Source organism: Tupaia chinensis, unplaced genomic scaffold, assembly GCF_000334495.1.
Source record: "Tupaia chinensis unplaced genomic scaffold, TupChi_1.0 Scaffold000316_1, whole genome shotgun sequence".
Classification (NCBI taxonomy): domain Eukaryota; kingdom Metazoa; phylum Chordata; class Mammalia; order Scandentia; family Tupaiidae; genus Tupaia; species Tupaia belangeri.
In genome coordinates, this window is record NW_006159809.1 from 8,830,481 (window position 1) to 8,855,382 (window position 24,902).

Below are 24,902 nucleotides of genomic sequence, written 5' to 3' on the forward strand. Positions count from 1 at the left end.
TTTAATTTGGTGGTTTCATAAACACTTTTATCTCTTTCAGAATTTATTGTTATTCATAATGGAATCATCACCAACTACAAAGACTTGAAAAAATTTTTGGTAAGTAAAGTGACCTCAGAAGACACCACTCTGGGAATTCTAATGAGAGCAGTGAGATTGTTTGTTGGGATGTGGGACACCATCTAGGTATGATCAGATAATTCTAAGACAATTATAAGGTTATGTGGCTGATTGGACTTTAATAGTGGAACAGTTCTGTGTTTCTTACATGGAAAGGAAGTAATTATTTGAATTTATATAAATGACCAAAATTTCAAATAAAATTGGAATTTTAGGGGGTCGCTTCTGTATTGTGAGACACCATGTTTGGTGTCATTTTAAAAATAAGTTTCTAAGTTATATAGGAATGAGTATGTTGAATGATTAAATGAAGATTCTCTGTCCTAAATGGTTTCAGACTGTAGCAATGGTTGTAATGGTGGTTTTATGAATGCCTTGTCAGGACTGCCCAGCTACACTTTCAGTGCTGTTCAAGGCAACAGTCCGTATGTGGCTGTTGAGCTATCAGGACTGATGAACTGAATGTTGATTTCTTTCCATTTTAATTAAATACCCACATAGCTAATGGCTGTTGTATCAGACAGTGCAGTATCATCAAAGGAAGAATCATTTTTATTTAAACATATTTAATTTATATGTGGCATATATGGGTTTATGTAAGTTAAGCACATGTTCAGTTACACAGAATAGCACACTATTTTGGATTCACTGTAATCAGATGATGCCCTTAATTTTGAACAGTGGATAAAGGGGATACAGTATTCAGAAAATTAGATTATTGAGATTTTCAAGGTGAAAGTTCTGTAGAAAAGATTTGGATATCATGAATATTTTCTTAAATGTATTTTTTTTTCTGTCTGCTTACAGGAAAGCAAAGGCTATGATTTTGAATCTGAGACAGACACAGAGACAATTGCCAAGCTCGTTAAGTATATGTATGACAACCGGGAAAGTCAAGATACCAGTTTTACTACCTTGGTGGAAAGAGTTATCCAACAATTGGTATTAAACCACACTTTTAAAGATAATTATGCCAACATTAATCATGAGAAGCTTTCTTTTTTCTAATTATTATTTAACTTTATTTGTTTATTTACTTATTTTAATTTGACCAGAGAAGGAGCGGGGGGAGAGAGAGAGAGAAAGAGAGAAAGTAAGCTGCCAGATACGGGACTCGAACCACGGTCAGCCACCTGGGAGTCCAGCACCTTTAACCACCACACCATCTGCCGGCCCTGAGAAGCTTTCTTAAAATTTAGTTTGATAAGCAAGAACGAGGCTAATTTCTTGAGTATTTTTGGATATATACATATATATTCAACTTGAAAAATTTTGAGAGACTGTTGACCTAATAACCCCTCCCTTTCCACATACACTTAAAATTCTACTTATTTCACTATACTTCAGTGTCATCAAAGTAAAAATAATCTAAAATTAAAGATCATTTTACACACACCTCATGTGAACACGAACACACACACACACTGAGGAGTCATTACTCTCTTGCTTCCTGGTCGCTCAAGTGCTATTCCCAGCCAGTGGCTTAGCATGAGGGTACCTTCATTGAAATGCAGTCTTTATGCTGGGATAACCCTGTGCTATGTGCTGGGCCATTCTTTCCTTTTCTACCCTCTCTCCTTGATCCTTTTTGGATTTCTTTAGGCCCTGTCCCTGAGGAGGTTAGGTTGATAGGGTGGTATGGTTGTATATGTAAAAAATTATGATCGTATTTATTTAAATCTCATATCAAGGTCACAAAGAATGGACGTTAACAGTGGTATATAATTACTAGGACAAAGACTAGATCTTGGATATTGAACTTGGGAACTTTTTAAATTCTGTCCTCCTCCCTACTAATTCATAGTATGAGAGATGATATATATATATTGAGAAATAGTGGTAGTATGTACAAAAATGACTTTTAAAATGATCTGTTTGGGGAATTTTTATCTGTTGAGCATATTTTGAGGGAGTGTTTGGTTAAAAAAAGTAGGTCTTATATACACCAAAGCTCAAGAGTGTCTACCTAAAATTTAGATTGATTATATACTAGTGTAAAAGAGCACCATGTGAATGAAAAATTTCTGTGCTGAATCAGTATGTTTTAGGCATATCACATTTGATCGTAATAAATACTGCTAATGCATTTGTTTCTCTTCATAGGAAGGTGCTTTTGCACTTGTATTTAAAAGTGTTCATTTTCCTGGGCAAGCAGTTGGCACAAGGTATATATAAATCTAATTATGACTAATAATTATGTGTATTTTGAAACATTTGTGTTATAAGTTTTTTTTCTGTAGACCATTAAATGACTCTTTAGTGTAAAGACCCCATGCTTAGAGATGTTCAAGTGCATATTTTTATTTTCATATGCTTTTTCTTGTCTATTGCTTAGCTACTCTTCCCATTTAATAGAATCCATTAATAAAGTAAATATGGGTGGTCTACCCATATTTCATATTCAAACTGGCCTGGACACTCAGGAGGTTTGAACTTTGAGCCTCTTATAGTCCTGATAAACAGTTCCGCTTTTCTCAAGTTTATGATGTTGCGAACTTCAAGAATTGGAGATTCATGCAATTTGAGACCGTTCATCACTGTGCAGTTCAGAGTACTAAGAGACTGAGATTAAAATGGCTTCCAGAGGAAAGACAGAAACAAGCAAATTAAAGCAGAATTTAGAAGAACAGCTGGATAGACTAATGCAGCAATTACAAGATCTGGAGGAATTCAGGGAGGAACGTGATACAGATGAATATGAAGAAACCAAAAAGGAAACTCTGGAGCAACTAAGTGAATTTAATGATTCACCGAAGAAAATTATGTCTGGAAATATGGCTTTGGTAGATGAACTAAGTAGAATGCAGCTGGCTATTCAGGCAGCTATTAGCCAGGCCTTTAAAACTCCAGCGGTCATCAGATTGTTTGCAGAGAAACAATCAGGTCAGCTTCAGACAAGGTTAGCAGAGATAGAGATCTGATGGTAGGAAAGCTGGAAAGAGACCTGCGCACTCAATAGAAAGTGGAGATGCTAACAGCTCTCAGGAAACTTGGAGAAAAGCTGACTGCAGATAATGAAGCCTTCTTGTTAGCAAATGCAGGTGCTGTATGCAGCCAGTTTGAGAAAGTCTCAACAGATCTTGGCTTTGGGGATAAAGTCTTTGCTCTGGCAAGTTTTGAGGTGGGGAAAAAAACAAAAAAAATGACCTGGTGTGGAAGCTTGTGACATTCATCACATTCTTATTGTAAATGGTACTTTTCTTCTGAGGGTTTTGAGTCATTGCAAAGACAAGAGATTCTCAAAATGTATCAATAGCCTAAGAAAGGGTGACATTAAATAAAAAGTAAATATGTTTTGGTATTTCTTTTTTAAAAATAATTTATTTTATTTTATTTGTTATTATTTTAAATTTGACCAGAGAGAGAAAGAAAGAGAGAGAGAGAAAGGGAAAGTGAGAAAGCAAGCTACCAGGTCTGAGACTCAAACTACGGTGGGACATGTGCAAGTCCAGCAACTTAACCACTGTGCTACCTATTGTCTTTGAGGGGCACCATGGTAACTTTGTGATTTTGGGTATTAGATGGTCTCTCATTTTAGGCCCAAAGCATTAACTTTTTCCCACTCTATTTTGAAAAACATATTCTAGGCAGATTCCTAGATAATTGTACTATCATTACTTTTGCTAGCATATTTAGGGCTGACCATGATATACTTTTTTTTTTTTTTTTTAAATTTTGGAGAGGTTTTTGCTATAGGGCATATGCGCTTGCCAGAAAGAGAGACAGAGAGACAGAAAGCAAGAAATCACCCCTGAGGGGGGATGGCCAGGCCACAATTGCTTCTCTTTTCAGGATCATGGGCACGCACACACATGCGCCTGGCATGAATTTAAGCCACCAGGTCTAGGACTCGAACTGCGGTCAACTACATGGGAGTCCAGCGATATCGCCATTACATCAACTGCTGGTCACATAATGTCCTTTTAAGAAGAGTGAGGAGCCCTAAGATTTTGTGTGAGAGACAGCTTTAATCTGAAGAAAGTGTTAAATTTCTATGCATCAACCTTCTGTGTATAATTGAAAGAAGGATTCAATTTTATGTTGAAAAGGAGAAAAATTTTAAATTGTTATAGATCATGAGTTGGCAGACTTTTTCTGGAGTGGGCCAAATAGTAAATATTTTAGGTTTTCTGTGCCATCTGGCCTCTGTAATAACTGCTCAACTTTTCTGTTGCAGTGTGAAAATAGTCATAGAAAATAAGTAAAAGAGTGAGGATAGCTGTATTCCAGTAAAACTCTTTAATGATTTTTTAAAATTTGCCAATTAAAAAAATGTAACAGTTATAGGGCCAGCAGATAGTATGGTGGTTAAGGCACTAGGCTTCCACATAGCTGACCACGGTTTAAGATCTGGACTGGGAGGCTTGAAAATCATGCTGGGTGCATATGCATGCGTGCCCAGAATCCTGAGAGGAGAAGCGATGACCATCAGCCCTGGGGGAGGGGAGTGATTTCTCACTTTCCCTTTCTCTGTCTCTCTGTTTCTCTCCAGGGAGAGCAGGTGTCCTATGGCAAAAACCCTAAAAACAAACAAAAAAAATGATGACAATTAAAAAGAAAAAACATGACCAGCAGGTGGCATGATGGTTAAGATGCTGGACTCCCATGTGGCTGATTGGGGCTTGAGTCCCGGTCCTGGTGGCTTGAAAATCATACTGGCTGCATGTGCATGTGTGTCCAAACTCCCAGTAGGGGAACACAGGAGAAGGGATCACAGCATGGCCATTCCCCTGGGGGAATACAGTCAATATAATAAATTGTTTTCTATAAATTAGAATCAATATCCTTTTGGATATATATTATATATATTCTGAAAATATATATAGTTCTTTCTAGACATAGGAAAGATTTGTTTTTGTGACTTCTCTAATAGGATTTTTATCACTAGTAGGTGATTTGTCATTTTCCCTCTCTCCCTCTCACTGTCTCTGTCTCTGGTGAGTTCACATACCCTATGGCAAAAACCTTAGAAATGAACAAAATAGAGCAAAACAAAAAAATATTCCTGGGTTGGCCCAGTGGCCTAGTAGTTAAGGGAACTCTAGATCCCACACAACTGACTGAGGTTCAAGTCCTGGTCTTGGTGGCTTGAGAAACACGTGGGTGCATGCCCCAAGTCCTAACAGTCTGGAGAAATAGAGACAGGATTGCAGCATGAACATGCTCCGTGGGAGTGCTTCCTCCTCTTTCATTTCCCTCTGGCTCTCCTTCATTTTCTGGAGTGCACATGCTCCCTTTGGTAATTAAAAAACAGCAGCAAAAATCTTTATTTACAAAATTGGACAAATCTGGCTGGTGGGTTTTAGTTTGTTGATTGCTGCTATAGGATGTTCTTTAAAAATTCTCTTTTTCTAGTTCTTAGAGATGTATCCCAAAGTTGAGCTTAGAGGAGAATGTAACGTTATTTGAAGAGCATTGGCTCATTTTATTTAAATTTAATATTGTTAGTGCATTTTTTTTTATAAAAATGGTTTAATCCTGACTAATCTTGCATTTACAGACGAGGTAGCCCTCTGTTGATTGGTGTACGTAGTGAACATAAGCTTTCTACTGATCACATTCCGATACTCTACAGAACAGGTAAAACTGCTCTTATGTCATGCTGTGGGGAAAATGTGTGAATTGAGTACAGTTAATATAAAAAATTGTTTTCCATAACTTAGAATCAATGCCCTTTTGGTCACAGTCTAAAAATATACATAGTTCTGTCTAGACATAAGAAAGATTTGTTTTTCTGAGTTCTCTTACTAGTAGGAATTTTTTTTTTTTCTGTTGTATATCCTTAGCTAGGACTCATATTGGATCAAAATTCACTCGGTGGGGATCACAGGGAGAAAGAGGTGGGAAATGCATTCTGCATGGATGGAGAGGACTTTGACCCTCTTTTGTTCATTCTTTACTAATTCTTTGTTGGAGTGAATGAATGTGCTGGGCCTCTAAAAATGTGCTTATTTTATTGAGAAACATATTTCGACAATTTTTTTCTAATTTGCAGAATATATTTTGTCTGCTTTTGGCATTTAGAAAACTGCTTTTAATAATTTGTTTTTTAAAATATCTGAGATTTCAGAAAATAGTTGAAATTGTAACATGTTTTTTTCTTTGTAGGATACATGCTTAGATTAGGTAAACAGCATTGTGTCCTGGGTTGTTATAGATTAAACTAAGTGGTAGTCATTTGAATAACTTAGCCTTTTTTTAACTGAAATACATATATATGGTTTATATTTTATGCATGGCATTTTAGATTTACATTTGATATCTTGATTTTCTCTATTTGTATTTGGAGTCATTCTTTTTTACTATGTTTGAAGTTTATTTTTTTATAGGTTTTTCAGCTACACAAACTCTAGATCATTTTATTGATATAATTATACAGGAAAAAAAAACAACAGTGTGCTCCTTCCATTTACTAATTACTAAAATTTTCCCATGTAGAAGACAAAGACTGGTAGGTTAATGTATAATTCTTGGTTTCTTAAAAAAAATTTAGCAAAGTACTCTACACCTATTCCTTTTTTTATTTCTTTCTCTCTCTCTCTCTTTTTTTTTTTTTAAAGAGAGATTTTTTGCTATAGGGTGTGTGTGTGCTCACCAGAGACAGAAAGTGAGAAATCACCCCCGTCCTGGGTGCAGCGCATGGCCACACTGCAATCCCTTCTCCTCCATTCTCCTCTCAGGATCTTGAGCATGCACACTTGGGCACCCATTGTGGGTTTTAAGCCGCCAGGACTGGGACTCAAACTGCACTCGACTATGTTGCAGCCCAGCGACATAACCATTATGCCACCTGCTGGTACACCTGTTCCTCTTATGATGGTAACTGCTTCTATTATTTTGCCTAAAGCAGGAAGCTACTTCTTCAAACATCATTCAGTCTTAAGATGTTAGAATTTCTTATCTTCGGCCCCTTTCCCTTTCCCTTTTTCAGAGGGAAAACCAGTCTTATCAGTGAGAGTACAGTATTTGGATCCAGAGTTCCAAATTTCTGTAGATAGTTCTATCTGGGTGTCTGTTATCTATATATTGCTTTGTATGTCAACTTGGGCTGCTTTTAGAAATAAGAAAATATTGGCGAAGGTCTTAAGATGCTGGAAGAAAAAATATCCTGAGACTGAGCTTTTTGAGATCCGGAACTGTGTTTAAATAACCTTTATGCCTTTGCCTCCTAGGAGAGTAGGTAGATAATTTGTAACTCAGTAAAGATTAATTGAAGAATAGCCTCCTATTGCAGATGGTGTGGAAAGGAGAGAAACCTGGCTTGGCTTTTGGGCTTTTGCTCTTTTCTCTAGGCATGACCACTGACCAGAAATAGCCATCTTTCTATCTATAGGACAAGGCTGATAGTAATTATAATTAATTTTTCTTTTGAGAGAGAGATTTCTACTATTAAGGTGCCATGTTCACTAGAGAGACAAAGAGATAGAAAGCTCGAAATTACCCCCAGCAGGGAAGGCCACACTACAATCCTTCTCTTCTGTCCTCCTCCTAGGACTTTGGGCGTGCATGCACATGTGCCCGGCATGAGTTTCAAGCTGCTGGGTCTGGGATTCAAACCATAATCAACATGTGGGAGTCCAGTACTTAACTACTACGCCACCTAATGGTGCCTGTGATTCACTTTTTTTCAGACAAGATCACCAACAGATGGGAAAACATGTTATACATTATAAGAGCTACATAGAAGTGGTAAAGTTCTTTCCTCTTAAATAGGCAGCAGTACCTCAAATCCTTATAAATGTTTTCACTAAATGCACTTTATTACTTGAAGAATGAAATTATTAATATTTGGAGAAAGAACAAAGTGAAACTCAGTCCCTCTAGGATATTTTATAAGCAAAGCTAGTTGTATTTATTTTTAAAATGTAGATGCTATCCTTTTACCTGTTTTCTAAATAACTTTTTTTAGATAAAAGTAAATTTTTTTAGAATTATTTATTTAAATGTATTTATCATCATCATCATCATTTTTGAATTTGACCAGAGAGAGAGAGGGAAAGTGAGAAAGCAAGCCACCAGGTCCAGGGCTTGAACCGTGGTTGACCATGTTAAAGTCCAGCACCTTAACCACCATGCCACCTGCCAGCCCTGATAAAAGTAAATTTTTAATGGATATTTTAATGGACTATTTTACAAGTTTTGTCAAGTGCAAATAGTTCAGTAGCCACTATTGTGGCTAGATACAGAACAATTTCATTCCCAAAAAGTTCCTGGGCACTGACCCTTTAGCGTCAACCCTTGTCTCATTCCCAGCCCCACAAACGGGGTCTGTTCCTTTGTCTAGGATGTCATCTTATACTTACGTATTTATTGTTACAGGGCACATGCACTTGCCAGAGACAGACAGACAGACAGAGAGACACCACCACCCTAATGGCGTGTGGTCACACTACAGTCCTTTTCCCCCATTTCTCCATTTATGGAGAACACAGGTGCCCAGCAGGCTTTTCAAGCATTCGGGGCCTAAGTTTGAATCATGGTGGACCGTGTGGGATCTGACTCCCTAAACACAGGACTTAACCATTGTAGTGAGTTTATTGCCTCTGCTGTTGAACTTGGATAAGAACTATTGTATATATATATATATTTTTTTTTAGACAGGCTTTTAGTCTCATGATCTTTCTGCTTGACCCTCTTGAGTCACTGTGATTACAGACACATGCCACTGTGCCTGGCTTGTTGGTTGGACTGGAAATCTAACCCAGGGCTCCCATGTGGTCCTAGTTCACAGAGCACAGCTTCTTAGCAGCATGTACCACTGCAGTTGGGCAAGGATGAGCTTGTTTTGTTTTCATGCCTAAAACATGCCAAATAATAACAGATGTTGGAGAACGCTGGATGCACATTTCTAAGAATAATTATTACCGAGTCTTTATGCATGGATTTTAGAGAATAGTTACAATATGAGTTTCTATAAGTGATGTTCTCTGGCTGTCGCATCCATAGGTTATAAGGTCTATGTCCTGACCTTGAAGAGAAGTGCTTTTTTGTCTCTAGGATATTTATATAGTCTTCAATTAATAGATTTATTTTTTCTGTATTTACCCAATGTGTCATGATATAGTTGGATAAATTAGTCATATATAAGAAAATTTGTCCAACTTCAGTATAGTTTCCAGCTTTTCTTTAATTTTTTTTTTTTTTTGGCAAGAGAGTCTAGGTGCTTGCTAGAGAGAGAGAGGGAGAGGAAGAGACAGAAAATGAGAAAGCACCCACTATGAAGGATGGTCATGCTGCAATCTTTTTCCTCCATTTCTTCATTTCAGGAATTTGGACACACATGCACGTGTGCCTGGCAAGCTTTTCAGGCCACTGGGTCTGGGCTTGAACTGTGCAGCTAGCCATGTGGAATCTCGCTGGCTTAACTGCCGTGGCTTTGGCTGGCCCAGCTTTCTCATTTTTACTTTAGTTGTAAATGAGAAAAAAGAAAGGAAAAAATATTCATCAGTGTAAATTAAGTAGAGATGCCAGAATTCTGAAGCATTAGAATTAAAAAGACGTTATCATTGCAAAAAGACCATACTTTATCTTGACTTAAAAGGAGTGCAGAAAACCCAATTTTAAGAAAAGTATTTTTTTTTAGAGAGAGATTTTTGCTATAGGGTGCATGTGCTCACCAGAGAGACAGAAAGTGAGAAATCACCTCCCGGGGGATGGCCACGCCGTAGTCCCTTCTCAATTCTCTTCCCAGGATTTTGGGCATGCGTGCACATGTGTCTGGCATGAGTTTTAAGCTGCCAGGTTTGGGACTTGAACTGAGGTTGACTATGTGGGAGTCTAGTGACACAATCATTATGCCATCTGCTGGTCCTGAAAAAAGAAGTTTTGGTTTATAATATTTTGTGTCTCTGGCAGTAGGTGCCAAATATAATATATCTTGGTTAGAGAGTGATATGTATCTTTGTTTTATTTTTTAATCATAATTATCATAGACCACAGCTAAATTTGTTATGCTGACTTGCTTTGCTCTTAAAATCTACGGAATGTTGTTATGAAATAATAAAAATGAATTTGCTACAAGGTTTCATTTTATTTTTTTTTGCATAGTTTGGATATTTTAATGTAATTCTTGAGATAAATGCAGGTGCACAAACATATGTACTAAGTTCATCAAGTTTTAAATTAAGATTAGTCTATATATATATATATATACACACAAACATATTTGATTAAAAAATGATAATATAAATGCATTATTTGACTTTGTAAAAAGTTTATTTATTTATTCCATGAGCGAGAGAGAGAGAGAGACAGAGGAAAACATCACCTCCAACATGATTATTTGACTTTTACCTGGAAAAGAAATATTACATTAAAAGGTTTATAACATAGCACTATTGTGTGCCATGCAATCTTTGATTTGGGATTTCATTCTACATTTATCTGTTCTTATTGGCTTATTGCATGGAAATGAGGTGAACTACCTGGCATTGTAAAATTGCTGAAATTACTTTGTTTTGCTGTGTTTTTTTTGTTGATTTTGTAGAAAACCGTCTATATTTTTGTATTGGTCATGATTTTCTACCTGTTTGCTGACTCATCTTAACTACATGCTCTAGGCAAAGACAAGAAGGGAAGCTGCAACCTCTCCCGTGTGGACAGCACAACTTGCCTTTTCCCTGTTGAAGAAAAAGCAGTAGAATATTACTTTGCTTCTGATGCAAGGTGAACTTCCTCAGTTGTTTCAAGAATATTTAGTAATACTTCCCATGCTACAGAAAACCAGGAAGTCATTTGCATTACCCTAGGCATGATATATAGGAGAACTTCCTTGATTAAGATATGGGGCTGTTAAAGACACTTTCTTCTCAATCAAAACATGTAGGTTAGTTTACCAAGAACATATCCAGGTATATTTTTGGAACTTGTTTCAGTGTGGGTACTTTAAAGCTCTTGTGTTTTTGTCTTTCTTTAATTTTTTAGAGAAAAGAGATTTTTTTTATGTTGGAGAGTAACCAATCAGTTTTAGTTTCACACTAAAGCATCGTAGCTTTAGTCATATATGGACACTTTTACAGTTAGAATTTATTCACACCCTAGTCACTTCTATAAAGAAATAGGACTAGACTAAGATATTTTGAGAGAAAATGTGGTAGGATGTTTAGATGCATTTACAAATAAAATAATAGTAATTATAATAAAATGGAATCACTTAACTTGCCAGCAATTTGAGTCATTCATTGTGCCAGATAATAAGAGAAAGTAATAATAATGAGAGGACGATTCCATTTAATCTTCAGGGAATGTATCGTCTCAGTGGAAAAACAGGCTTCACTGTTGTCTCATTTTTGCAAAGTGTAAGATGTGTAAGGCGTGTGTTGTGGCCAGTGCTTTAGTTAAAGTAGGTTTGTTAAGATGTGAGCTTGCTTTAGTTAAAGTAGGTTTGTTACACAGGTGACAGTGAAGGCATAAATAAGCTAGGAATTGCAGAAGCATATCAGCCTTTGTTGTTCATTCATGCATTTATATTGAACACTGAGGAAAGCCATATGCTGGTCTTGGGATAACGGCGAGTAAAAATACAAATACTGCTTGTTCATATGTAGCTCTTCTTTCACGGAGGATAACGTTTTAAATAGGAATCACACAAGTATAGAATTCCAGCCTCAGGATACCTGTAATACTAATAACAGGGTGACTTATCTATCCTTCATGGGCAAATTTCTTTAAGGGAGTGATGCTTGAACTGAGAGCTAAGGAGCAATCAGGCGTTAATTAGGTGAAGAGTTAGAGGGAAGAACATCCATTCTCTACCTGTGGTTCAGCCTGTGAGAGCTCTCGATGGGTGTGAGTGTGACTAGATTTGAGAGAATAAGGGAGATGAGCCTCCGAAGGAGGTGGGATCATGGTAAGGCAATTTGTCATATTTATAAGGGCCAAAGGGAAGCCGTGAAGTCATTTGCTAGGTGAGGGAGAAATTCCAATTAGAATCACATTTTTACATTAATTTTGGCAGAAATGGAGAATGAATGGGGAGAGATAAGGGAGCCTGAGTGGACAAGTCAGGAGGTTGCTGCGATAGTCAGGTGGTAGCCTGAACAGGTTTGTTGTGGACATCAAAGCTTTAAGACATACAGGAGTTAAAACAGCGGGATTTAGTAATCGATAGACCCGGGAGGAAATAGCCATGCTTTCTGATCTGATCTAATTTGGCTTAGGTTGCCATGCAGAGATCCTTTTGTTTCTTGTTCATAGTGACCACTTCCCTCCCACACCCTGTAGGGGTGGAATTGTTTTTTTTTTTTTTGGAGAGATTTTTGCTATAGGGCGTGTGCACTAGCCAGACAGACAGAGACAGAGAGACAGAAAGCAGGAAATCACCCCCCAGGGGGGATGGCCACGCCGCAATCCCTTCTCCATTCTCCTCTCGGGATCTTGGGCATGCACGCACACGCGCCCGGCGTGAGTTTAAGCCACTGGGTCCAGGACTCGAACCGCGGTTGACTACGTGGGAGTCCAGCGACATAGCCATTACGCTAACTGCTGGTCCCAGGGGTGGCATTGTTAATCAGAAAGTTATCAGAGCTGTTGCAGGACCAAAGAGTTTGTATTCAGATTTGGTCCCTGTGTCCTGATGATAGTTTCTGTTGTGATACATCCTTTGTCATTGACCATGGTATCTCTGTTTTATAGTGCTGTCATAGAGCACACCAATCGTGTCATCTTTCTAGAAGATGATGATGTTGCAGCGGTGGTGGATGGCCGTCTTTCCATCCATCGAATTAAGCGAACTGCTGGAGATCACCCTGGACGAGCTGTGCAAACCCTCCAGATGGAACTCCAGCAGATCATGAAAGGTAAAGTTTTTGTCATGTTTTAGTGTCAGAGAGAGACAAAGAGAAAGTAAGAAATCACCCCCCTGGAGGGGTGGCCACGCTACAGTCCCTTCTCCTCCATTTTCCTCTCCAGATTTTGGGCACACACACACACATGCACCCAGCGTGAGTTTTAAGCCACTGGGTTCGGGACTTAAACCACAGTTGACTATATGGGAGTCCATTGATGTAACAATTATGCCTTCTGCGGTCTGTTGTTTCTAACATTACAACATAATTGTGGTTTGTGTTCTATTCCTGATTCTTCTCTTAATCTCTCTGTGCTTCTGTTTTTCTCATATGCAAAATGGGAGCGATAGAACCGTTGTTTTGAGGATTTAAGAGAGCTGATATATATATATATAAAGGCCTTAGGACAGTGACTGATACACATAATCCTGTGTAATGTGTATGTCCACTGTTGTGATTTTCTGCTGTCCACTGTTATGATTATTACGGTTTTGATTTTAGTTCTCCTTTTTGATGGTATTATGGTGGGAATAAAAGCTAACATTTATTGCATAATAATGTCAATGCAATGATAATGTTATGCATAAGAATTATCTAATTGTTGACTATATTAATCTATGTTACACTTTATGGAATAGCTGCCGTTCTTATTTTGCAAATTAAGGAATTTTCCCGTTTTACATAGTGAAGGATTGATTTATCATTTGAATCTAGACCTGATTCCAAAATTTAATCTTGTCTTATTCCCCCGTTTTGCTATATAAAATTGACTTTTCCTCCTTGCTTGTCCTTTTTTTTTTTTTTTTTTAAGAAGTTTTTGCTATAGGGCGCGTGCACTCACCAGAAAGCCAGAGATAGAGAGGTAGAAAGCAAGAAATAACCCCCCCCCCGGGGGGGGGTTGCGACGCCACAATCCATTCTCCTCCATTCTCTTCTCAGGATCTTGGGCATGCACGCACATGCACCCGGTGTGGGTTTAAGCCACCGGGTCCGGGACTCGAACTGCGGTCGACTACATGGGAGTTCAGTGACATAGCCATTATGCTAGCTGCTAGTCCCCTTACTTGTTCATTTTTCTTCACATAGAGTAATATGGAAAGGGGAAATAAGGAAAATGGGGAGTTACTGTTTAATGGGTACAGAATTCATTCAGTCTTTTAGGCAGTCATATACGAATGCTATCTTTATCACATGGCCTTGTGTTTCATCTACCAAGATTGTTAAAGGAGATAGATTTTCAGTTGTGTACAAACTTCTTTTCTTACTGTTTAGTTTGTTAATTTTGTTCTAATAACATAATTTCTATTACTATAGGCAACTTCAGTTCATTTATGCAGAAGGAAATTTTTGAGCAACCAGAATCTGTTGTGAACACAATGAGAGGAAGAGTCAACTTTGATGACTACACTGGTAATTATATAAGAATTACTTCATTGTTTCAAAGTCTCTGGTGGGTGAACTCTGAATGTTGATTGTCCTTTCTAGTCTTCTGGAATACAGTGGCTGCCAGCCATCAGTGGAGCTAGCCATCTTATAAAAGTCCTCTAGTGTATGATTCTACTCATACGAGGTACCTTGAGTGGTCAGATGTATAGAGACAGAACATAGATTTGTAGTTATCAGGGACCAGGGCAGAGGAAAATGGGGAGTTACTTTTCAGTGGATACAGAATTCTACTTTGGGATCATGAACAAGGTCTAGATGGAAAGTAGTGTTAGTTGCATAATGGTGTGAATGTGCTTAATGACACCAAGTTGTACACTTAAAAATAGTTAAAAATGGGGCTGTCCCCATAGCCTCATGGCTAAGGAAGCCAGATCCCACATGGCTGACTACAGTGCAAATCCTAGTGCCAGGAATTTGGTGTGTATGGGGGGGAATGAACAAGTAAATAATTAAAATGGTCTTTCACTGGAACTACTATCTGTAATTCAGTAATTTGCTAAAATGATAAATACAAAGGGAAGGAGGTGAGATATCTAATGTATTCTTGAGCTTTTTAGAAAACATTAGTTGTTCCTTTGGCAAAATTCATGTGACTTTACAAGAAAGGTGATACTGCAGTCATCAAAGAAACAAGTACTGTTCAAATGGAATGCCCTAAAAATGTTACCACGAAAAACTAGATGAGTCTACACTGTTGTCCAGCATGCTGTGGCATTGTTGTAAACAAGTCAAGGACTGGATTCTTGCCAAGAACTGGCAAAGGCTGAAAGGAGAGTAGGTTTTATGTATGTACAGAGCACTGTTTGGGCACTGAAAGGAAAATGAACATAACGAAGATCATTTCTCTCTCTCCTTTTTTTTAAGAGAGAGATTTTTGCTATAAGGCATGTGTGCTTACTGGAAAGACAGAGACAGAGAGACAGAAAGTGAGAAATCACGCCCCTGGGGAGATGGCCACACTGCAGTCTTCTCCATTCTCCTGTTGGGTTTTTGGGCATGCACGCATGTGCACCTGGCATGAGTATTAAAATTTTTAGACTTATTTATTTCATTCTATTTATCATTGTTATTATTATTTTAATTTGCTGCAGGACACACACTCACCAGAGAGGGAGACAGAAAGAGAGAGAGAGGGAAAGTGAGGAAGAAAGCTGCCAGGTCCAGGACTCGAACCATGGTCAATCAAGTGCGAGTCCAGCACCTTAACCACCACACCACCTGCTGGCCCCTCCCGGTGTGAGTTTTAAGCCACTGGATCTGAAACTTGAGCTGCGGTCAACTATGTGGGAGCCCAGTGATGTAACCACTAGGCCATTTGCTGGTCCTACCAGGCAGATTTTTAAAGATGTAATTAGATATAATAAAATTTATCATTCCTAGCATATAATTTGGTGGGTTTTTTTTTGTTTTTTGGAGAGGTTTTCTCTATAGGGCGTGTGCGCTCGCCAGACTGACAGAGAGAGACATAGAGACAGAAAGCGAGAAATGACCCCCCAGAGGGGATGGTCACGCCGCAATCCCTTCTCTTTCATTCTCCTCTCAGGATCTTGGGCACGCATGCACACACGCCCGGCGTGAGTTTTAAGCCACCGGGTCCGGGACGCGAACCGCGGTCGACTACATGGGAGTCCAGCGACATAGCCATTATGCTAACTGCTGGTTCCCATAATTCGGTGTTTTGACAGACCTTCACAACAAAGTCATACAATCTTTAACCTCTACAAAACCAAGAGGTAGAACAGTTCCATCACTCCAGAAATGTTCCCGTGCTCCTTAATTTTCACCTGTTCCCTGACTCCGGTATCAGCATCTACTGTCTGTGTCCTTATAGTTTTGCCTTTAAGATAACTATTAATCTAAAGAGAGGAATGTACAAATGGCTAGAGAAGATAGCATGTAATAAATACCATAGTTGTGTGGACATGTAGGGGAATAAGTTTAGTTACAGGTTTTGGGGAGTCAGTTAAGTCATGACTGATTTATCTTTAAAACTGTAGAGAACTGTGCTAAGAGAAGCATGCAATGTTTCCCAGACTGACAGTAAGCACATGAGAAAAGTGATTGCTTATTTCATATGATTCTTTTCTAAATGATCGTATACATGAACTTTATTTCAGTGAATCTAGGTGGCTTGAAGGATCACATTAAGGAGATCCAGAGATGTCGGCGTTTGATTCTTATTGCTTGTGGAACAAGTTATCATGCCGGTGTAGCAGTAAGTGGCTCTTTACAATTTCTCTTGTATTCTCTTGGTTATTAGGGGGTTTCTGTAGACCAGTAGAACCTGTTGTGCTTTACCATGAAAAACCATCTTTTGTTAGGATAAGTCATCTTTTCATATTTGTGATGACAAAAATAAGGTGGGAGAGAGATTTTGATAACTGCTTGGAATTATTTGTCACTGGAAGATCTGCTCTAGAAAGTTCCTTAGATACGCCGATAGACTACTTGCTGCTGACTTCATGTAAGGCCAAGGGGAGAGTTTTCCCACTTGTACTCTAGGGGGCAGGCCCACCTGTGTGAGCGCTGTCATTTGGGTTTTGCTAACGTTATTTCTTTGCTCTAGACAGATGGCCAGTGTAACATGTGTGAACCTCAGTAGGATTTCATTTTGTGGGCACATTTCTGCAAAGAAAGGAAGTCTGTTTTTTTTTTAGACTCGGTTCTTTAAATTGTTACTTTGGAAATTGATTTTTTTTTTAATTTTAAGAGGTTTTTGTCTTAGGGCACATGCACTCACTGGAGAGACAGACAAGAGACAGAGGGAAAGTAACAAATCACTCCCTACGAGGGATGGCCATAGTGCAATCCTTTCTCCTCCGTTTTCCTCCGAGCATGCACACACACATCTAGCATGATTTTCAAGCCACCAGGTTCGGGATTTGAACCATGATCAGCCATATGAGAGCCCAGCGACGTAACTGCATTGCTTTCTATTGGCTCCCAATTATTGCATTTTTAAAGTGTTTAATTTTTCACTGGGTATTTATAGATGTTATGTCTTTCAGAATTTTTCAGTGACTTAGGTATTATATGAATTTTTATTTTAAAGATTAGAAATTAGCAAGTTATTGATAACATACAAGCTGACTCAAAACAATGCTTTTGCCACCTAACTTTATTTGGTTGTAAGAATGTATACATTGCTAATTGTCTGAAGAGACATTTGCTATGTTCATAGAGTCTATCTCCTGGGTGATGGGGTTTTAATTTTTTTCTTTAATTTATATTGTTTGTATTATCTTCCATTATCTATATATCATTTTTATAATCATAAAAACTGAAAACCATGCATTTAGCAAAAGAGTGAGAAAGAATACTTGAAGAGACTTTGTGTGACCTAGTTATCTGTTTCTCCCACAGACACGGCAAGTTCTGGAGGAACTGACTGAGCTGCCTGTGATGGTGGAACTAGCCAGTGACTTCCTGGATAGAAACACACCAGTTTTTCGAGATGATGTTTGCTTTTTCATTAGTCAGTCAGGTATGTGGATTTTAAAGACTCGAAGGCAAGGAAGGTCATTTGTATGTATGTATGTATCTATCTATCTATCTAAGTTTGCTATTAGGCATGTAGTTGCTAAGGGTTGGGTGGGGAGGAGAGAGAGAGACAGAGAGAGGAATTATCTTGCTGGGGGTGGCCACTCTGCAATCCCTTTTCCTCCATTCTCGTCTTGGGATTCTAGGCGCATACACATGTGCCTGGCATGTTTTTCAAGCTACTTGGTCTAGGACTCATCCATAAAGTTGGCCATGTGGGATCCAGTCACCTTCACCACCATAGCACTGGCTGGCCTAGAAAGTCATTCTTTTAAATAATTCTATCATATGTTAACAAAAACTGGTATTTAAAGATAAACTGGTTGTAGAGATGATTTAACAAATACAGATTTATTGTAACATTATATTCCTTTTTTTGTTAGTTTAAACTTTGCTAGAGGGCACATGTACTTGCAGAAGAGACAAACAGAGAAGGAAAGTGAGAAATTACTCCCCATGAGGGATGGCCATGTCACAGTCCCTTCTTCATTCTCCTTTTGGGATTTTGGGCACACATGCACATGCAGCCGGTGTATTTCTCAAGCTACTCGGTTCTGGACACAGACTGCACAGTTGGCCATGTGGGGTCCAGTCACCTTAACCACCATACCACCAGCTGTCTTAATATTAATAAATCTTTATGAATTAGTAAAATAATACCTTTTACATTCATAGAGGTGAATTTTCAGAGAGAGAAAAAAGATATCCTAAAAGCCTAGTAATGTATTTTTTTAGGATTTTACTGTAGAGCATATGTGCTTGCCACCTAGATACAGAGGGAGGGAAAGTGAGGAATCACCCTCCCCCGCCAAGGGGGATGGCCACACCACAGCCTCTTTTCCTCCATTCTCCTTTTGAGATTTTGAGCATGCATGCACACACACCTGGCGTGATCAAGCTGTCAGTCCTGGGACTTGAACCATGGTCGGCCATGTGAGAGTCCAGCACCTTAACTACCATGCTACCTGCTGTTCCCCAGCCTAATGAGTTTTTATTTTTTTTTAAAACTTTTTGCTATGGGGTATGTGTGCTTCCTGGAGACAGAGAGAGAGAGAGAGAGAGAGAGAGAGAGAGAGAGAAATTGCCCCCCCCCCCCGTTCCCCTCTACTCCATTCTCTTCTTGGAATTTTGGGCATGCATACACACATGCATGATGTAACATGTGTGAACCTCAGTAGGATTTCATTTTGTGGGCACATTTCTGCAAAGAAAGGAAGTCTGTTTTTTTTTTAGACTCGGTTCTTTAAATTGTTACTTTGGAAATTGATTTTTTTTTTAATTTTAAGAGGTTTTTGTCTTAGGGCACATGCACTCACTGGAGAGACAGACAAGAGACAGAGGGAAAGTAACAAATCACTCCCTACGAGGGATGGCCATAGTGCAATCCTTTCTCCTCCGTTTTCCTCCGAGCATGCACACACACATCTAGCATGATTTTCAAGCCACCAGGTTCGGGATTTGAACCATGATCAGCCATATGAGAGCCCAGCGACGTAACTGCATTGCTTTCTATTGGCTCCCAATTATTGCATTTTTAAAGTGTTTAATTTTTCACTGGGTATTTATAGATGTTATGTCTTTCAGAATTTTTCAGTGACTTAGGTATTATATGAATTTTTATTTTAAAGATTAGAAATTAGCAAGTTATTGATAACATACAAGCTGACTCAAAACAATGCTTTTGCCACCTAACTTTATTTGGTTGTAAGAATGTATACATTGCTAATTGTCTGAAGAGACATTTGCTATGTTCATAGAGTCTATCTCCTGGGTGATGGGGTTTTAATTTTTTTCTTTAATTTATATTGTTTGTATTATCTTCCATTATCTATATATCATTTTTATAATCATAAAAACTGAAAACCATGCATTTAGCAAAAGAGTGAGAAAGAATACTTGAAGAGACTTTGTGTGACCTAGTTATCTGTTTCTCCCACAGACACGGCAAGTTCTGGAGGAACTGACTGAGCTGCCTGTGATGGTGGAACTAGCCAGTGACTTCCTGGATAGAAACACACCAGTTTTTCGAGATGATGTTTGCTTTTTCATTAGTCAGTCAGGTATGTGGATTTTAAAGACTCGAAGGCAAGGAAGGTCATTTGTATGTATGTATGTATCTATCTATCTATCTAAGTTTGCTATTAGGCATGTAGTTGCTAAGGGTTGGGTGGGGAGGAGAGAGAGAGACAGAGAGAGGAATTATCTTGCTGGGGGTGGCCACTCTGCAATCCCTTTTCCTCCATTCTCGTCTTGGGATTCTAGGCGCATACACATGTGCCTGGCATGTTTTTCAAGCTACTTGGTCTAGGACTCATCCATAAAGTTGGCCATGTGGGATCCAGTCACCTTCACCACCATAGCACTGGCTGGCCTAGAAAGTCATTCTTTTAAATAATTCTATCATATGTTAACAAAAACTGGTATTTAAAGATAAACTGGTTGTAGAGATGATTTAACAAATACAGATTTATTGTAACATTATATTCCTTTTTTTGTTAGTTTAAACTTTGCTAGAGGGCACATGTACTTGCAGAAGAGACAAACAGAGAAGGAAAGTGAGAAATTACTCCCCATGAGGGATGGCCATGTCACAGTCCCTTCTTCATTCTCCTTTTGGGATTTTGGGCACACATGCACATGCAGCCGGTGTATTTCTCAAGCTACTCGGTTCTGGACACAGACTGCACAGTTGGCCATGTGGGGTCCAGTCACCTTAACCACCATACCACCAGCTGTCTTAATATTAATAAATCTTTATGAATTAGTAAAATAATACCTTTTACATTCATAGAGGTGAATTTTCAGAGAGAGAAAAAAGATATCCTAAAAGCCTAGTAATGTATTTTTTTAGGATTTTACTGTAGAGCATATGTGCTTGCCACCTAGATACAGAGGGAGGGAAAGTGAGGAATCACCCTCCCCCGCCAAGGGGGATGGCCACACCACAGCCTCTTTTCCTCCATTCTCCTTTTGAGATTTTGAGCATGCATGCACACACACCTGGCGTGATCAAGCTGTCAGTCCTGGGACTTGAACCATGGTCGGCCATGTGAGAGTCCAGCACCTTAACTACCATGCTACCTGCTGTTCCCCAGCCTAATGAGTTTTTATTTTTTTTTAAAACTTTTTGCTATGGGGTATGTGTGCTTCCTGGAGACAGAGAGAGAGAGAAAGAGAGAGAGAGAGAGAGAGAGAAATTGCCCCCCCCCCCCGTTCCCCTCTACTCCATTCTCTTCTTGGAATTTTGGGCATGCATACACACATGCATGACGTGTCCTTCAAGCCACTGGGCCTGAGACTCAAACCATGCAGTCGGCCATGTGAGGTCTAGCACCTTTACTGTCATGCCACCTTCTGGCTCTGTTATTAAGAGTTTTATAATTTTTTAAGACTTATTTATTTAATTTTATTTATTATTATTTTTAAATTTGGCCAGAGAGAGACAGAGAGGAGAGGGCAGGGGGCGGGGAAGGAAAGAGAAAGAGAGATGGAAAGTGAGAAAGCAAGCTGCCAGGTCTAGACTTGAACCGAGGTCGGCCATGTGGGGTCCAATGCCTTAACCACCATGCCACCTGCCAGCCCCATAATTCATTTTCTTAAGTACTTTTTTTTAATGTATTTTTAAAAACAAGTGATCTTGTTGAAAGTGTGGTCAACTTGTTTTTGCATCTAAGAGATAGCATATGTTGAAACTGTTTTGTGTTACTCTTCTCTTTCTAAACAGGTGAAACAGCAGATACTCTGATGGGTCTTCGCTACTGTAAGGAGAGAGGAGCTTTAACTGTGGGGATCACAAATACAGTCGGCAGTTCTATATCACGGGAGACAGATTGCGGAGTTCACATTAATGCTGGTCCTGAGATTGGGGTGGCCAGTACGAAGGTAAAGTCCTGACTGTTCCTAGGTGATTATGTGACCATTGTGTTGGTGAAACACTAGTCTGCATCGTACGTGTTGTTCATTAGCAGTTACAGAACCCACACATTTCAAATGTATATAACACAAGTCCACTTTGGAAAGTTCTTTGCCAGCTATCCCCATTTATCACTTATAATCCTCCTGACAGTGTCACTGGGCTCATAGGAAGTGTGCCTTATTCTTCAGTAAGTATACTAGTGAATTAGAAAAGTAACAAATTAGAAACATATTTTTAATTTCTAATAAATGTGCCAAATGTACATACTACCATTTTTTTTCCTTAATAATTTTTTTGCATGAAATAGATACCGCTAATAAGGCCTTCATGCCACAGTCCACATCCAGGGTCAGCCAGCCTGGATTTTGGGCACATATGTCCTGAGGGTGATTGGAGGATGTGAACCTAGTACCTTTTCCATGTAGTCCAGTCACATTATCACTATGCCACCACTTGGCCCCATTCTGCCTTTCAAAGCTTATAAGGAGGAATATACCTTTGGTATAAAATTTGGCAATTAGGGTCAGCCCATGGCCTGGTGGTTAAGGTAGCTGGACTGTCCTGGCTGACCATGTGGTTTGAGACTTGGACTGGCAGCTTGCAAAACCTGCCAGGTGCATATGTACGCATGCCCAAAATCTCAAAAGGAGGGAGAAATGGAACAAAAGGGAGGGATCATGACATGACCATTCTTCGTGGGAAGAATGTGCTTTCTTCCTTACTTTTCTATTTCTGGTGAATGCATATGTCCTCTGGCAAAAATGAAAATCAATAAATACAGTTTGGCAATGAAAAATATTTTTAAATAAAAATCCATGAGTGTTATATAATAATATCTGTTTCTCTTAAAATACTACATCTGAAGATCTAAAGTGACTTACTTCCTTTTTTTGTATTGTTAGAGAGATTTTGGCTGTAGGGCACGTGCGCTCATCAGAGAGACAGACAGACAAAAGCGAGAAATCACCACCTGAGAAGATGACCATAATGCAGTCCCTTCTCCTCTATTCTCCTCTCGAGATTTTGGGCACGCACGCACACAATCCCGGCTTGACTTTCAAGCCAATGGCTTGAACGATGGTTGTGCATGTGGGAGTCCAGTGACGTAACCGTTACGCTGTCTACTGTTCCCCCTTTCATGTTTTTTTGTTTGTTTGTTTGTTTTTAAATCTAGTTAGGAGTGCCCGGAGGTGGCATAGTGGCTAAGGCACTGGACTCCCACATGACTGACCACAGTTTGAGCCCTAGACTCAGAATCTTGAAAATCACACCAGACATGTGTGCCCAAACTCCTGAGAGGAGAATGGAGGAGAAGGGATTATGGTTTGGCCATACCCCTAGGAGGTGATTTCTTGCTTTCTCTCTTTGTCTCTTTATGGAGAGCGCATGTGACCAATGGCAAAATCCTTAAAATAAATAAATAAATAAAAAGCCTAGTGAGACTACTTTGCTCTTTGAAATTACTTTATTAATAAAATTAAGAATAGGAATTGGGGCCAGTAGTTGGCGTAATGGCTATGTTGCTGGACTCCCATGTAGTCGACCACAGTTCAAGTCCCAGACCTGGTGGCTTAAACTCACGCGAGGCACGTGTGCATGCATGCCCAAGATACCGAGAGGAGAATGGAGGAGAAGGGATTGCAGTGTGGCCATCCCCTCTGGGGATGATTTCTTGCTTTCTGTCTTTCTGTCTCTCTCTCTTTCTGGAGAACACACATGCCCTATAGCAAAAACCTTTCCAAAAAAAAAAGAATAGGAATAAAAATAAGAACCTTACAAAGTTTTATAAATACAAAAGATATCATTTCTCCCCAGATCTTTGTGATTTAAAATTTTGAGTTTTTTATTGTCTATTTTTCTACTTACATTTGATATTTCTTGCTGGTTGTCTAGTAAGATGCTTGGGTATTGGTGGATTTGAATTTAATTAAAGGCTTGTAGAAGAAAATGTTAATGGGTATATAACCACGTTTGACTTTTTTCATTTGACTTTAAAGAATCTCATGGAGAATTTTTTTTGTGTAAAACTTGTGATTTTCATGTAAAAACTCTGAGTGAGGTTTTTATTTCTTGGGTATTTTGATATTGCTAACACTGTAATTTACTGATAACTAAAACCTGAATTTTTTGCATATAGTAATTAAAACATGTAAGATGTCTATGCTCTGGTTTCTATCCTGTGGCTGAATAAATAACCAGCTACCCTCAGGAGCAGCTTATGGACTTTTGGAGCTGTGTTCAGGCAGCTTTGATGGGGGCTGAAATCTCACAGTCCTTAACACATTGTGAAACTAGGACTTAAAGGTGGTAGATGTGGGACATGGGGTTATTCAGCTAAAGGGATGCTATTCACTTGCCTTTTTTCTTTTTAAAGAATTATTTATTTAATTTTACATATTATACTTATTTTTCCAATTTGATCAGAAAGAAACAGAGAGAGAGTGAGAAAGTTAGCTGCCAGGTCTGGAACTGTGGTTGGCCAAGTGAGAGTCCAGTGCCTCAACCACCATGCCACTTGTCCTCCTATTTACTTTTTTTTTTTGGAGAGGTTTTTCGCTATAGGGCGCGTGCGCTCGCCAGACAGAGAGAGACATAGAGACGGAAAGCGAGAAATCACCCCCAAGGGGGGATGGTCACGCCGCAATCCCTTCTCCTCCATTCTCCCCTCGGGATCTTGGGCATGCACGCACACGTGCCCGGTGTGAGTTTTAAGCCACCGGGTCCGGGACGTGAACCACAGTCGACTACGTGGGAGTCCAGCGACATAGCCATTACGCTAACTGCTGGTTCCCTCCTATTTACTTTTTTATAGAACCTTTGTTCAACTGTGTGCTGCCAAGAGAAATACTGTTTGTTTTTTCTAGCTCTGACAACTTCAATATTCCTCAACATTTTATTATAAGTGGCGATTTTCAGAGTTAAAAGAACTTTATATTAACGCATGGCCACTTAGATTCTATCATTAACCTTTTTCTGCAGTTTTATTGAGGTATCATTTGCATATTGCATTCACAGATTTTAAGTGTACAGTTTTAGTACATTTATTCGGCTGTACAGCTGTCACCATAATCCAATTTTAGAAGACTTTAAACACC

General features: G+C 39.0%; 2 protein-coding genes across 2 annotated transcripts in view; both read left to right on the top strand.

Moving 5' to 3' along the window:
• Positions 1 to 24,902, top strand: part of GFPT1 (glutamine--fructose-6-phosphate transaminase 1) — a 62,858-nt gene that overhangs the window by 26,795 nt on the left and 11,161 nt on the right. The window contains exons 6-15 of the mRNA XM_027772939.1: positions 41 to 99; positions 928 to 1,062; positions 2,224 to 2,285; positions 5,621 to 5,700; positions 10,680 to 10,785; positions 12,754 to 12,917; positions 14,220 to 14,315; positions 16,469 to 16,566; positions 17,715 to 17,835; positions 21,616 to 21,773. Coding sequence (XP_027628740.1) covers positions 41 to 99; positions 928 to 1,062; positions 2,224 to 2,285; positions 5,621 to 5,700; positions 10,680 to 10,785; positions 12,754 to 12,917; positions 14,220 to 14,315; positions 16,469 to 16,566; positions 17,715 to 17,835; positions 21,616 to 21,773 — 1,079 coding nt within the window. The remainder of the gene's footprint in view (positions 1 to 40; positions 100 to 927; positions 1,063 to 2,223; positions 2,286 to 5,620; positions 5,701 to 10,679; positions 10,786 to 12,753; positions 12,918 to 14,219; positions 14,316 to 16,468; positions 16,567 to 17,714; positions 17,836 to 21,615; positions 21,774 to 24,902) is intronic.
• On the top strand, positions 2,622 to 3,266 carry LOC114008278 (protein LZIC-like). The gene is made up of 2 exons (XM_027772986.1): positions 2,622 to 3,023; positions 3,198 to 3,266. The coding sequence occupies exons 1-2, from the start codon at positions 2,694 to 2,696 to the stop codon at positions 3,264 to 3,266; spliced, it is 399 nt and encodes a 132-aa protein (XP_027628787.1). The 5' UTR covers positions 2,622 to 2,693.

Bases quoted from the DNA above. Each gene is read 5' to 3' on its own strand.
- LOC114008278 (XM_027772986.1), top strand. From the start codon at position 2,694: ATGGCTTCCAGAGGAAAGACAGAAACAAGCAAATTAAAGCAGAATTTA. The intron at 3,024-3,197 runs GCAGAGATAGAG...AAGTCTCAACAG, and splicing joins GTCAGCTTCAGACAAGGTTA to ATCTTGGCTTTGGGGATAAA.